This window comes from Semicossyphus pulcher, unplaced genomic scaffold (assembly GCF_022749685.1).
Source record: "Semicossyphus pulcher isolate SPU_LCO1_2020_fin unplaced genomic scaffold, fSemPul1.0.p SCAF_24, whole genome shotgun sequence".
Lineage (NCBI taxonomy): Eukaryota > Metazoa > Chordata > Actinopteri > Labriformes > Labridae > Semicossyphus > Semicossyphus pulcher.
In genome coordinates this window covers 16356075-16371722 of record NW_027211698.1, presented here as the reverse complement: position 1 = coordinate 16371722, position 15648 = coordinate 16356075, and the positions used below count along the sequence as shown (strand labels likewise).

The 15648-nt window shown below is 44.6% G+C and overlaps 1 protein-coding gene across 2 annotated transcripts; it reads right to left on the bottom strand.

Annotated features, from left to right (window-relative positions):
- Positions 1–9368: 9368 nt before the first annotated feature.
- On the bottom strand, positions 9369–14917 carry LOC138603732 (cyclin-dependent kinase 5 activator 1-like). Of its 2 annotated transcripts, XM_069675628.1 has the most exons (3): positions 14323–14917; positions 12056–12193; positions 9369–11202 (listed from the first exon to the last, which is right to left on the bottom strand). In XM_069675628.1, exons 1-3 carry the CDS (start codon positions 14704–14706, stop codon positions 10678–10680), a joined length of 1047 nt encoding a protein of 348 aa, XP_069531729.1. In that variant the 5' UTR covers positions 14707–14917; the 3' UTR covers positions 9369–10677. The 2 variants fall into 2 exon arrangements, with proteins under 2 accessions (XP_069531729.1, XP_069531730.1); XM_069675629.1 differs by lacking the exon at positions 12056–12193 and having other exon boundaries at positions 14323–14916.
- Between the last annotated feature and the right edge of the window lie 731 nt (positions 14918–15648).

Genomic DNA, 15648 nt, shown 5'->3' with positions numbered 1-15648 from the left:
GAGTATCATAATTGTAGTCCATTGGCATTTGTTCTTACAAAATAAAGTTCTCAGAGCCTTAATGGATTATCAACAGTATGACAAAGATAAAGCATTCTGCTGTTGTAACTGCCACTAGCTCCTACATGCATTGACTACAGTGATGCCATATTGGTCCTTTGTTGCTGGCATTAGTAATCACATCATTTAAAGACATGAGATATATCAACACTTTAAGGAAGGTTTAACAAGTCAACAAGTAATCAAACACAATACGATCATACTTTACCATTCGTGTGTTTTGAAAAAGGCAGTCCGCGCCTGCTGAGTCATTTCCTCGGTCAAGTTCGGGTTGAATCTTCTCACATTACAATAACTCTTCTGGACCCAGTAATTGTTTCCAGTGTTTCAGGCATTATGAAAAGTTGTTGTCTTAAACATTTTTTGGTGAAAATGTATTTTCAAAGAAAGACTGTTGTTAGTGGCCATGAGCCCCTGCGCTTTGGTCCATAAAGCTCTGTTTTAGAACATAAACCGTAATGTCCAGACACGCATCAATATCTCGGCAGCCAACTGGTCAATTTGGATGGTTCAATCCTTTATTGCAATCTAATAGCTGAACTGGCAAAATCTGTCACTCCAACGGTTTCACAAATGCGTGGAGAATATATCACAACATATATAATCTAGACAAAGGAAAAAAGACAAGGTTCAACATTTTTGGCAACCTACCTCCCCAATCTACAAATTATAGGTCTTAGGATTAATGCATGCATGTTCACAAGGAAGTAGAAAATAATTGAAGGACAATAGATTAAAAAAGAAAATGAGTAGCACGGTTGTAAGTCAGACCACTGGGATGAATAGGCACTGCCCCACTGGGATCTAACCCTAACATACACACCAAAGCCCCATGTTGTTTCACAAGTTAGAAAAAAGGTTGAGCACTTACCTCCTGACCAACCACAACCAGTCGTTATCACCGCAGGGTATCTCTAGTATGATCAGTCAGGGCTGAAGATTATAGGCCTTCAGATCATTCTAAAAGGAATGAGATGAACAACGGCAGCATCCGTGGTAACCCAGAACCAAGGAGGAAATGAGCAGGACCATCCCCGACAAAGCGGTGCCTTCCCAGCTGCTCCTAGGGAAGGAGGGGCCAAGGCCAGCCATGACCAAGCAGTGCCTCCTTGGTCCCTCAGAACCCTATGTTCGGTTTGCCATTTCCACCATGGTTTTCCCCTATGGGAATGAGCAGGACCAGCCACGACAAAGCGGTGCCTACCCAGCCGCTCCTAGGGAAGGAGAGACCAAGGCCAGCCATGACCAAGCAGTTTCTCCTTAGTCCCTCAGAACCCTGTGTTACTTTTGCCATTTGGGAATTAGCAGGACCAGCCACGACAAAGCGGTGCCTTCCCAGCCGCTCCTAGGGAAGGAGGGGCCAAGGCCAGCCATGACCAAGCAGTGCCTCCTTGGTCCCTCAGAACCCTGTGTTCGGTTTGCCATTTCCACCATGGTTGTGCCCTATGGGAATGAGCAGGACCAGCCACGACAAAGCGGTGCCTACCCAGCCGCCCCTAGGGAAGGAGGGACCAAGGCCAGCCATGACCAAGCAGTGCCTCCTTGGTCCCTCAGAACCCTGTGTTCGGTTTGCCATTTCCACCATGGTTGTGCCCTATGGGAATTAGCAGGACCAGCCACGACAAAGCGGTGCCTTCCCAGCTGCTCCTAGGGAAGGAGGGGCCAAGGCCAGCCATGACCAAGCAGTGCCTCCTTGGTCCCTCAGAACCCTGTGTTCGGTTTGCCATTTCCACCATGGTTTTCCCCTATGGGAATGAGCAGGACCAGCCACGACAAAGCGGTGCCTACCCAGCCGCTCCTAGGGAAGGAGGGACCAAGGCCAGCCATGACCAAGCAGTTTCTCCTTGGTCCCTCAGAACCCTGTGTTATGTTTGCCATTTGGGAATGAGCAGGACCAGCCACGACAAAGCGGTGCCTTCCCAGCCGCTCCTAGGGAAGGAGGGGCCGAGGCCAGCCATGACCAAGCAGTGCCTCCTTGGTCCCCCAGAACCCTGTTTAGGTTTGCCATTTCCACCATGGTTTTCCCTTATGGGAATGAGCAGGACCAGCTACGACAAAGCGGTGCCTACCCAGCCGCTCCTAGGGAAGGAGGGGCCAAGGCCAGCCATGACCAAGCAGTGCCTCCTTGGTCCCTCAGAACCCTGTGTTATGTTTGCCATTTCCACCATGGTTGTGCCCTATGGGAATTAGCAGGACCAGCCACGACAAAGCAGTGCCTACCCAGCTGCTCCTAGGGAAGGAGGGGCCAAGGCCAGCCATGACCAAGCAGTGCCTCCTTGGTCCCTCAGAACCCTGTTTTCGGTTTGCCATTTCCACCATGGTTGTGCCCTATGGGAATGAGCAGGACCAGCCACGACAAAGCGGTGCCTTCCCAGCCGCTCCTAGGGAAGGAGGGGCCAAGGCCAGCCATGACCAAGCAGTGCCTCCTTGGTCCCCCAGAACCCTGTTTAGGTTTGCCATTTCCACCATGGTTTTCCCCTATGGGGATGAGCAGGACCAGCTACGACAAAGCGGTGCCTACCCAGCCGCTCCTAGGGAAGGAGGGGCCAAGGCCAGCCATGACCAAGCAGTGCCTCCTTGGTCCCTCAGAACCCTGTGTTATGTTTGCCATTTGGGAATGAGCAGGACCAGCCACGACAAAGCGGTGCCTTCCCAGCCGCTCCTAGGGAAGGAGGGGCCAAGGCCAGCCATGACCAAGCAGTGCCTCCTTGGTCCCTCAGAACCCTGTGTTCGGTTTGCCATTTCCACCATGGTTGTGCCCTATGGGAATGAGCAGGACCAGCCACGACAAAGCGGTGCCTTCCCAGCTGCTCCTAGGGAAGGAGGGGCCAAGGCCAGCCATGACCAAGCAGTGCCTCCTTGGTCCCTCAGAACCCTGTGTTCAGTTTGCCATTTCCACCATGGTTTTCCCCTATGGGAATGAGCAGGACCAGCCACGACAAAGCGGTGCCTACCCAGCCGCTCCTGGGGAAGGAGGGACCAAGGCCAGCCATGACCAAGCAGTTTCTCCTTGGTCCCTCAGAACCCTGTGTTATGTTTGCCATTTGGGAATGAGCAGGACCAGCCACGACAAAGCGGTGCCTTCCCAGCTGCTCCTAGGGAAGGAGGGGCCAAGGCCAGCCATGACCAAGCAGTGCCTCCTTGGTCCCTCAGAACCCTGTGTTCGGTTTGCCATTTCCACCATGGTTTTCCCCTATGGGAATGAGCAGGACCAGCCACGACAAAGCGGTGCCTTCCCAGCTGCTCCTAGGGAAGGAGGGGCCAAGGCCAGCCATGACCAAGCAGTGCCTCCTTGGTCCCTCAGAACCCTGTGTTCGGTTTGCCATTTCCACCATGGTTGTGCCCTATGGGAATGAGCAGGACCAGCCACGACAAAGCGGTGCCTTCCCAGCCGCTCCTAGGGAAGGAGGGGCCAAGGCCAGCCATGACCAAGCAGTGCCTCCTTGGTCCCTCAGAACCCTGTGTTCGGTTTGCCATTTCCACCATGGTTTTCCCCTATGGGAATGAGCAGGACCAGCCACGACAAAGCGGTGCCTTCCCAGCTGCTCCTAGGGAAGGAGGGGCCAAGGCCAGCCATGACCAAGCAGTGCCTCCTTGGTCCCTCAGAACCCTGTGTTCGGTTTGCCATTTCCACCATGGTTGTGCCCTATGGGAATGAGCAGGACCAGCCACGACAAAGCGGTGCCTACCCAGCCGCCCCTAGGGAAGGAGGGGCCAAGGCCAGCCATGACCAAGCAGTGCCTCCTTGGTCCCTCAGAACCCTGTGTTCGGTTTGCCATTTCCACCATGGTTGTGCCCTACGGGAATGAGCAGGACCAGCCACGACAAAGCGGTGCCTTCCCAGCCGTTCCTAGGGAAGGAGGGGCCAAGGCCAGCCATGACCAAGCAGTGCCTCCTTGGTCCCCCAGAACCCTGTTTTAGGTTTGCCATTTCCACCATGGTTTTCCCCTATGGGAATGAGCAGGACCAGCCACGACAAAGCGGTGCCTACGCAGCCGCTCCTAGGGAAGGAGGGGCCAAGGCCAGCCATGACCAAGCAGTGCCTCCTTGGTCCCTCAGAACCCTGTGTTATGTTTGCCATTTGGGAATGAGCAGGACCAGCCACGACAAAGCGGTGCCTTCCCAGCCGCTCCTAGGGAAGGAGGGGCCAAGGCCAGCCATGACCAAGCAGTGCCTCCTTGGTCCCTCAGAACCCTGTGTTCGGTTTGCCATCTCCACCATCGTTGTGCCCTATGGGAATGAGCAGGACCAGCCACGACAAAGCGGTGCCTACCCAGCCACTCCTAGGGAAGGAGGGACCAAGGCCAGCCATGACCAAGCAGTGCCTCCTTGGTCCCTCAGAACCCTGTGTTCGGTTTGCCATTTCCACCATAGTTGTGCCCTATGGGAATGAGCAGGACCAGCCACGACAAAGCAGTGCCTTCCCAGCCACTCCTAGGGAAGGTGGGGCCAAGGCCAGCCATGACCAAGCAGTGCCTCTTTGGTCCCCCAGAACCCTGTGTTAGGTTTGCCATTTCCATCAGTGTTGCACCCCCTTCAGGAATGAGCAGGACCAGCCGAGACAAAGCAGTGCCTTCCCAGCCACGACCAAGCAGTGCCTCCTTGGTCCCTCAGGACCCCGATGTTAGATTTGCTATTCCCACCATGGTTGTCCACCCTCAGGAATAAGGAGGACAAACCAAAACAAAACAGTGCCTTCTCACTGACAGTTCCCCTTTTTTTTTTTTTTTAAACGCAGACAATGTCAAAATTATAAAAAGAGAACCTTACCTTATTTTTTATAAATTCTCATTTAGAGTTTTGTGCCTGTGGGATTTCAAGAAATGTTTAACAATTCCTCGTCCTCCTCTTCTCACACAAATTACTTACAGGGTCTAATTGGGAAAAGACAGTCAGTAATAATCAAAAGTCCGCTGAAATAACAGTGCATTTGCAATAAACATTCTGCCGGTGAACATAAACAACATAGTTGCAACAAGGCGTAGCATGCCATAAGCGAAGAGCCTTATTATTATGTTCCTGACCTGCATCATCCACTAAGGAGCTTCTTAGCAGATTCCCTAAATGAAAAAAGACAAGATTTTTAGTGAGAGATAACAGCTTGGTGCCCATCTCCAATGTTACACCTCTTTGCTCTAGAATGCTACAGCGAACACAACATTTTCTGAACTGAGACTGTATTTACATGCCTAATGCTCAATATCAATGACAAAACATTTTTAATTGATATAATGTAAACATCACTTACTGCTTGCAGTTCTGACTCTTCAACTCCTCAGTGACCATTTACAGATGAAAGCCGTGGTTGGTAGCTGCAGCCAAGCCGCAAATGCCGCTTAAAATAGCCTCTGCTGAGGAAGAGTCCTTCATAAGTGGCGCGAACAAACAAGTATAAGTTCTGTGTTGTCTGGTACTTCTTCAGAAAATGAAATTAATTTCTTTCAAGAAACGCAAGGCAGATTTTGCTATTTACTCAAATAACTCATAAAACTTACAGTACATAGAGTACAGAGTGTGCAGAGTAGTACAGCGGAAAGTTACAAAGAGAGCTGCAGGATGAGCTTGTCCTTGGAAAAAGGGGCAATAGGGCAATATCTTTTAAATGGATACTCATATTTTGCATGGGTTTCACATTTTTGGGTGTTTATTGGTCACAGTGAAAACTGCATAATTCCGTGTTTTTCCAGGATTACATCTTTAAAAAAGGTAGCCTCTGAAATGGGCCATTCAGATCAGCGACAGGTTTCTACGTAGAATCTTGCTTTCGCTGAAATCAACCAATCGTCATTCACCTCAGGCAGCTTTCCTGCACCAGCTTGTGTGGTTGTCAAGATTTCAACTGACCATTTCGATACCTCCTGCCAATTCTGGCTCGTACATATTAGGCCGAATAACCAATCCTACAGCAGCCATGTTTTCAACAACTTTGGAGCACAGTGTGGCTGCTCCCCCACGTGGGATCGCACACATGGAGGAGGGGCTATGCAGTCACTCCGAATACTCTCAGCCAATCTAACCTTTGAATGGCAAAACAGCTTGTTCATTTCAGGAGGAACGAGAGGCGGCAAGATATAATCAAATTAAAATATGTTTAAATTTTTTTAAAACAAAAACTTTACCAACATGATTCAAAAAACACATTAGAATAATAGAAAACTGATAGCATTGCTAAAATATGTCCCCTTTAAACTCTGCTCTGCTGTGCCTGGGGCAGATTCCCAAATAAAGAGATGCATGACTTTGATGTCACGGAGTGCAGCATGTCGAAAAACGTTGTCTAAAACAGTGTTTACAGCAGCCTTCAGAATGAGCGTCTGAAGCCTGCAGCATTATTACAGCACTTTAGTACAGATTTGAAACTTCAGCCTACATTGTATTGTACGTCTGTAAATATGGAAAAGCATAATACCCCACCTTTAAGAAACAAATGCCGTGGCGAGAAATAGCACACAGTGCCAGTTGGCTACTGTTTTGACCTGATTTGGTGGGCAACCTACATCCCACCTCCAAGGTACGCCACTGCCCAGCCTCTTCTCTCTTCAAGTTTAGTAATGAATTAATATATATTATAATTTTGAGAAGGCACAGAATTCAGTGTTCGACTCTCAAAATTTCCTGTCATAAGAGGTAGTTCTGGACCTGGTCCAGATTCTTAAATGTTCTGTTGGTTTCACCTACCTGCATGTTAGCAAATATGTCTTACCTGAACCAGGGTCTCGTACCTGCCTGCCATCCTGTGTCTGATGTTGACCAGCTGATGCTTCCTCCATCTTCCTCTGACTGTGAGGAAAAAAAAAAACTCCATATCCAATTTAAATGTTTGACTCTGTGTTTGAACATCGTAAAGTGAACCAGAGCCTCAGGATGTTCAGAGCATTTGTAGTCCACTCACCTCCCATACCTTACCCCTAACATTAAAAGGTAAACATTGGTTACATTGTGATTCGACTCTGCAGATACAGAAATCAGCTTACACAAGGTTTTTTCTGCACCAGCACTGTGCGAATAAAAAAACTACCTCATGTTTTTGTTCCTAGGAATTCTATTTCTGTGGTAAAGAAACGGGTATGGAGTTTGTTTTTTTTACAAGCATCGTATAGAAGTTTGAAATTCTAGTATTGTGTCACCCCTAATTGTCTGCAAGTATATTTTTTTTATTTTACAGTTTATCTTTTAAGGGCAAGGTCTTTGCAGGATTTTGAATCAAGCATTATCTGTCAGCCTGCAGTAAAAAAGGAAAGTACAAATCTAGCATGAGGATAGTACTCAGTCCTAATAAAGACACCTGATCCTGGAGGAAGAGCTCCACTCTTCTTCAAGTATCAGCAGCAGATGTCTTAAGGGAAGAAAGACCCAAAACTTACAATATTAAATAAATCCTCTCAGTCTGTGAACATGTTTAAGTGTATTTTGTTTTGGGGGGGGACAACTCATGTTATGTTTTGATATACATTTATTGTACGTTTTGATTAATTAGCTTGCTCTACTTGTCTAATCCTACAGCATGTCACATGATGCAGACAGACTGCAACATAAGATAGAGAAAGGGAGCGAAGGAGAGACAGCACCATGCGATATATTTGTTTATTAGAAGAAGAAAAGTTTGAAATTCAACTAATCAGGTTGTAACATCCCAACTCAGTTGAACCTCGTTTTCATCCTTATAAGTTTGCATTAAACTTTTGTCTATTTTTAAGCAGATATTCGACTTACTGAAATCATTCATCTCTACTTTGATTTATATAATATTTAGTCTCGCAGGTTCATGACTCTACTAGTCAACATCATTTAAATCAGTTTAAATGTTTGACAGGATGATTGTTACTAGTATCTAATCATTGACTGTTTTTATTCACCATTTAAACATCAAACATTTGGAGTGTGAATCAGCTCACCTGGCAGGTGCAGAGCAGGTCTCACCCTATCAGGGAACTTCGATGTTTCCACTGTTGAAACAGAAAGACAATAAATTAACAACCATTAATTATTGAAACTTTACCGTTTTTACTGTTTTATTTTTCTACATCAAAGACTTTATTCTGTTTTAACGTAAATTTTGATTCAATTTATATGCAAAACTTTTTACACTGAAGTTCACAGAAAGGTCCGTTTAAAGCTAATTATTAATTAAGAGGAAAATTCATTGAATGCTTCTCTCCTCTTCATCCTGAGTCCGCTGTTCACTGACTGTAACATAAACGTCCCTTCGTTAAAATATTTAAAAATAAACTTTATTAAACACACTCCGTGAAACACAATTAAAAAAACACGCCAGCCGCTGCGTAACATATGCAATGTAAGTACATCATATTTAATAAAACAAAGACAAGTTCGGCTCATTAATCAAAGTGTGGAGAGGTAAAATTAACGGTTAAACGTCACACAGGTTTATGCTAGCATTACCTTGAATCAGGTGTGTGGCGTTAATGAGCCTCACTGAGTTTATTTGACCATGTACTCGACATGAGTCGCCTTAAACGGGACTCGCGTGACATCGCGGTGGTTTGGTTCAAAGTTTAGAGGAACAAAGTCTCGACTTTTATGTTTTTAAAACAATGTTTTATATTTGTAAACTCACCGTTTGAGGACTTCGGCAGCTTCTCTGCTCCTCTGAGCTCAAGACAAGCGCCACCGGCTGTTAAAGGAAGTTAACGATCGAGTCAGCGGGCTGTGATTGGCTGACAGGAGAAAGCTCGCACAGAGTCGAGATCAGATCAGACGTCATCAGATTCCTCGTCTCTGATTGGTCCCTGCCTCAGACTTAGAAACAAAGAAAACATAAAAGCACGGAGCGTCTCTCCTGACAAAGATGAACTTTTCCTTAATCTAACACATTATGTCATAATGTTACAATATCTAATATATTTAATATGAAAGCAGCTTAAAATCCACCCAGCGTTTACTTTATCTGTTGTGTATATTGTTGTTTCTGATGTTTCTACCTTGATTGTATCTGTTTCTTGTTTTTACCCCAAACTTGTTTTCTCTTTGTCTGTTCCTGTTTTCATTTTGTTTTGTGTTGTTGTCTTGTACCTGGTCTGTTTCTTTTATCTTCTCTGCAAAGCACCGTGTGACTTCTGCTTTAGAAAGGTGCTATATAAAATAACTTATCAGTAGTATAAAGTAACATTATATTAAATATATTACTAACTACAATGTTACAATATTTCATACATTATGTAGTACAAAGTTACATTATATATACTATAAATATTATCTGATATATGTAACATTTTCCATTTTTAAAATATGATTTATTATTAAAGTACAGATCAGTATAGAAGAGACCAGTATAGAACAAAACAGTGTAGATCAGATGTGACATTTTATTGTGGTTACCAAAATGATTCTGTGTTGGCGACATGGAAATGTACATTTTCATAATAAGTAAAATATATAAATAAAATATTGCACAAATGTAAGAAATTACATAATTAAAATACACATATTTGACCATTTAAAAAAAAAGGACAGGTGAGGTGACAGTGAAACAGGAAATAAACCCACAGGTGACTTTTGTTGTTTATGTCGCTGGTTTGATTTCTTTATAAAACAGTTTGGCACAGTTTACCTGAAAGGTGTTACATTCACCTTCATCACCTTCATCTTCATCCCCTTCATCAAACTGATCAGCTGATCATTGATGTTTGTGTCATTGATTAGCAGCAGCTGAACTTCATTTCCCACAATGCATCACTCATAAGGACCAGATGAGAGCCAGTCAGGTGTCATCATGTGTTATAGAGGTAATCAATAATACATAAATAAATGATTGACAGCATGCATCATATTGAGCCCATTTCTGTTCAGCAGGAGGTCAAAGGTCATCAACTCTCTGATGTTTCATTGGACATCTAACTGCTCGTCAGTCGCCATGACAACAGCGAAATAGCTGCAGGTTTACATTCAGACGTCAGGACACATCTAATTAACAAACACTGAGATCTGTCTCTCTCTCTGTCTGTCTCTCTCTGTCTGTCTGTCTGTCTGTCTGTCTCTCTCTCCTTCTCTCTCTGTCTGTCTCTCTCTGTCTGTCTGTCTGTCTGTCTGTCTGTCTCTCTCTCCTTCTCTCTCTGTCTGTCTCTCTCCTTCTCTCTCTGTCTGTCTCTCTCTCTGTCTCTCTCTCTGTCTGTCTCTCTGTCTGTCTCTCTCTGTCTGTCTGTCTCTCTCCTTCTCTCTCTGTCTGTCTCTCTCTGTCTGTCTGTCTCTCTCCTTCTCTCTCTGTCTGTCTCTCTCCTTCTCTCTCTGTCTGTCTCTCTCTCTGTCTCTCTCTCTGTCTGTCTCTCTCTGTCTGTCTGTCTCTCTCTGTCTGTCTCTCTGTCTGTCTCTCTCCTTCTCTCTGTCTGTCTCTCTCCTTCTCTCTCTGTCTGTCTCTCTCTGTCTGTCTCTCTCCTTCTCTCTCTGTCTGTCTCTCTCTGTCTGTCTCTCTGTCTGTCTCTCTCCTTCTCTCTGTCTGTCTCTCTCTGTCTGTCTCTCTGTCTGTCTCTCTCCTTCTCTCTGTCTGTCTCTCTCTGTCTGTCTCTCTCCTTCTCTCTCTGTCTGTCTCTCTCCTTCTCTCTCTGTCTGTCTCTCTGTCTGTCTCTCTCCTTCTCTCTGTCTGTCTCTCTCTGTCTGTCTCTAGTTTCTGTTAACAAGCAGATCATCACTTCTGTTTCCTCCAATGTTCCCCTCTTCCTCCTCTTCCTCCTCCTCTCTGTCCTGCTTCTCCTTTTCCTCCTCCTCACCACTCTCCTTTTCTCTCTCCCTCTCTGTTATTTTCTCTCTTTCCTCTTTATTCTCCTCCTCCTCCTTTTCTCTCTCCTGCTTCTCCTTCTGTTTCTCCTCCCCCCTCCCTCCCCCCTGTTTCTTAAGGTCCTGGAACACTTGAGTGAAGAATTGTGGGTCAGCGTTGATCCGGAGCATGTCGGCGCTCAGCCGGTCGATCAGCTCGAGTGCTCTTTCCCAGAATGCATCGCGGCTGGACTCGACCAGGAAGGGTTTGAGGGGGTAGGAGATCTCGTTGCCCAGGTAGGAGTAGGCCAGGTAGAGTGAGGTGAGGAAGGAGGCGTGCAGCTCCTGCTCCGAGGATGTGTCCTCATCTACTGCCTCCCGGCACAGCAGGTACACAAAGACAAGTCCGGCCGGACTGAGGAAGCACTGGTCCTACAAGGACAAAGGTACTTATATTACAGGTACTGCAACTGCAGGTACTAGAACTACAGGTACTGCAACTACAGGTACTTATATTACATGTACTACAACTACAGGTACTACAACTATAGGTACTTATATTACATGTACTACAACTACAGGTACTGCAACTACAGGTACTTATATTGCATGTACTACAACTACAGGTACTACAACTACAGGTACTTATATTACATGTACTACAACTACAGGTACTGCAACTACAGGTACTAGAACTATAGGTACTGCAACTACAGGTACTTATATTACATGTACTACAACTACAGGTACTACAACTATAGGTACTTATATTACATGTACTACAACTACAGGTACTGCAACTACAGGTACTTATGTTACATGTACTCCTGTACAACGGGAGAAAGGCTGGTTTCCGTAGTCAGTACAATGTCAGAGTGTAATAATGTTCCTTTTCATTTGGTTTATATGCGATTCTAACTTTAGTAGCTGTATGGATTATTAGTATAGTTGTTAAAGATATCCGCTAATTTGACAGTTTTTCCTGTTTCTTATTGACAGGTCATCCATTGCCAGCAGCAGTCAGGAACAAATTGTTGCTTCGTGACTTTGAATTTCTTCCACCACAGCAACCCGTTGGAATGTTTCACAGGTGCTGTAGACATCCCTCAGCCATCGCTGCTTAAAGTCCCTTCTACTACTACAGGTACTACTACTACAGAGAGATGAGGTCTGTTTGCTGATCACTGTTTCCCTAAATGATGGTACACACACTGTAAGATACAGACACACACACACCACACACACACACACTGTAACACAAACACACACACAATGTAACACACACCTGCCAGCCCTGCACCAGCAGCGCTCTGTCAACGTTTCTGAACCATGCGACAATCTGATTTGACGACAGCTTCTTCAGTTTGACACAACGACGACACAGGAAGTCAGAGAGACAACGAAGAAGCTCACCTGTAGACGCCTAAGAGGTAGGACACAAAGAAAGGATACAAGGGAGGGAGGAAGGAGACGTGAAGAGAGGAGATTGTCATGTTTTAAAACACTCAAAAAAATGAACAGGGTTTGGTTGGTGGAATTATAAAGTTATATTCTAAACAAACTGAAACCTGAAAATGATGAAATCACTGATTTTATGAAAAACTGTCATCTTATTTATTTTGTTCAAATGTAAGGATTTTTTTAAATATTTAATATAATAATAATTTTGGCATTCAAATTTTGAATTATTTTATACTGACTACATACAAAGCCAAAAATACGAATGGTAGAGAGATGATATGGAAGGATTCACAAGGAAAGAAAAGAAGACTACACCCCTTAAAAAAGAAAAAACAAACAAAACAACAAATATGTCATACATCAGTATACGCATCTACGCATGCACTTATTGTATGTACACGTACACTGCACCTTCTTGCACGCCATAAGGGCCTTCCATTTTTGGCTTGTTTCGCTTTGTACGTTATTCAACCGAGCAATCATGATTTCAAAGGTAGCAATAATAATAATATTAAAGCAGGTCAAAGTGATTGTGAATAATTATAATATATATATATATTATATGCAACGCAAATCACACAGGTTCTAATGGTTCTTCTGTGGACTCACACACCCCTACACAACCAGAGCACACTCTGAATGAACCTCTCACTACCTCTGATGGTGAGAGCATGAGTCAGCACAGAGCACTGAAATCCAATGGCATATATAAACTTCACACACCTGGTCTTAATCATGGACAATTAGACACACACACCTGACAGTGCACTGAGCTGATTCCCTCACCAAACTCAATGGCCCAATCCCAATCTCCACCCTAAAGCCTGAGCACTGAGCCCTCACAGACTTTAATGGCGTCAGGCGTGCAGAGCGTGAGTCTGTGACGACTTGAGATCTGCATAAACATGAGGAATGGGACAATATCATGACATCACACAAGGTGTACCATTACATACTTAGAAAAAAAGCCAACCTCCAGCATGTATGTGTGGTTCTAACATTACTGTGTTTACATATTTTACTATCAAAAGTCAGAAAGTTATTTTTACAAACGTCTCTACAAACATGAATCATAAGTGATGAACTACATGTTTCACTAACAGATTCCTCTCACCTTCTCGCTCACTTTGTTTACATTATTATATTCTTTGTTCCAACTGTAATGAATACAACTTCAGTATAGGAACATTAAGGGGGCTGGACAATCACGTTTGTCACCAAGTTGGCTATGAACTCTGGGTAACCACCAAAGGAAAGTCTGCATCAGAGCCCTCAAGTACTTGGTGATTTGACAGTGGGACAGCACTCACACACTAAGCGGGGATGCGCCTCAAAGTCTGAGTCGGTGAGTGTGGAGACTGGGATTTGGGGAGTGAGTGTGAGCGCCCCTCACAACAAGTTTTCAGATTTAACCCTGTTTGACCTGAACCATGAAATGGTGAATCTGGAGTTTTTATTGAGCCTTCTGACAAATAAAAAAATGATTGCATGTATGAGATTTGTTTAGTATGATATTTCATCCACCGTGCATTTACTGTTTACCTTGTGTTTTTTAAACAAATAAAAACACAACAAATATTTTTTTACCCCTTAAAAGTCCTTCATAGAGCAGATCTAACCACCCACAAGAATGTAGGGTTTGGGTTTGTAAATATTCCTCTTCAACAATCTGAAACTATTTCAATGTTTTCTGGCCTTAACTTTTTTTCAAAATTGGCAAAAACATCTGTAAAAACCTCGTGTGGATCACAGACTGGCAACCTCCATCTTTGATGTCTCATCCAAAGGTCCTCTGGGTCTGATATTCTGCCCCCTGGAGGATTATCTGTTCACTGCATGTCTCTGGTTGTATTCAACAAGTATTTCAGGAAACAAATGATCACACCAATGATGAAGACGTCTCAAAAACGTGTATCAAATATGATACACTTGGTCATGTACATTCAAGACTTTTAATTAGATTTTAAGTCAAACTTTTTTCTTTTTAGTCATAGTTCATATTATTTTGTTTCTTTAGGTGAATTGACCTTTTTATAGTTTAAATGCATCATTTAATCTCCTGAAACAACACACACACACACACACACCGACCTGCACCACCACCCTGCGCGGGGAGAGTATCAGGTCCGGTCTACCCTGGTTCTGGTTCTGGGTGCGTTCAGGGACCTTGGGTACGGGTACCGGGATGGGTCCGTGTCTGTGTCCGCTCTTTAGCGCTTTGTGGCGGCTGTTAGGGTCGGCCTGCTCCCTCAAGATTTTCCCGGGCTCCGAAACGGCGGGCTTCACCTTCTTACCGCCCTTCCTCTTGGCTCGCGCGGCAACGAGGCGTTTCTTCCAGCTGAGCGCGTGCTGCAGCACCGGGTGCCGCTTCTTCTTCTTACCATCCTTCTCTTCCTCCTCGCGGGGCTGCGGCGGCTTCTGCCCCGCGAGTTTCTCCGGCCCACGAGTCGGAGACAAGGACAGCACCGTTCCCATGACGACGGCAGGACAGGGCGGCGCGAGCTTTTTCTGCAGGACGAGCTGTCTGTCTGTCTGTCTGTGCGGTCAGACGTTAAAAGTAATAACCCATAAGCAAAAGATATCCATAACTCCTCCACCTGTCTGTCCGTCTGTCTGTCTGTCTGTGTGTTTCTCCCTCTCTGTCTCTCTTTCTACCTGCCTCTCTCTCTCTGCGACGCAGCCTGATGGACTGAATCAGAAGGGGCGGGGCTCCTGCAGAGACTCTGTCCGTGGTGCTGAAACAGTTTAAAGCTGCAGTTCAGAGGAAGACTACACTGATATATTATATCATAATATTATAAAAATACAATATAATATATTACCATACTGGATATTATATGATTATAACATATATTATATCATATATAATATTAAATAAAGTAACAAGTGTTTTATTAAATTATATTTTATGTAATGGAGGCTTTGACTGCATTCCCGTTGCTATGGTTACTCTGTAATTTATAACAGTAAACAGGCAGTTTCACCTGAACTACTTAGGTGTCCATTGTCACCCTGCAGCCAATCAGAATCAAGTATTCACATGGTGAAACACATTATAATAATTATATCACATAAAGTCATGAACACTGAATTGTCTCCTGTACAGAATCGATGCACCCAACACAAAAAACCCTTTTTACATTACCCACAATGCAACTCTTGCAACGTGTTATTGCTAATGTCACCTGGCGCAGGGGTGAGCAGTTGCCAACAGAGGTCTGGTAAGCTCACTTCTTTCTTACAATAATACTTTTATTTTGAAAATTGAAGTCTTCAGACAATGCTGACTCAAGTGACATCACCCGAGGACATCTATCAGCTTCACACAGCTTTCCTTCAGTGTTTGTCTTTGTAGCTGCAGTGTTCAGAGTTCTTTGTCTTTCTGTCCTTAGGGTTAGCATCTAGACTGAATCTGGA

Excerpts from the sequence above, each read along its gene's own strand:
- LOC138603732 (XM_069675628.1), bottom strand. The coding sequence starts at position 14,706 with ATGGGAACGGTGCTGTCCTTGTCTCCGACTCGTGGGCCGGAGAAACTC. Across the intron at positions 12,194-14,322 it reads CGCGCAGGGTGGTGGTGCAG|GCGTCTACAGGTGAGCTTCT; the intron begins GTCGGTGTGTGT and ends CCTACCTCTTAG. Across the intron at positions 11,203-12,055 it reads TGCTGGTGCAGGGCTGGCAG|GACCAGTGCTTCCTCAGTCC; the intron begins GTGTGTGTTACA and ends TTGTCCTTGTAG.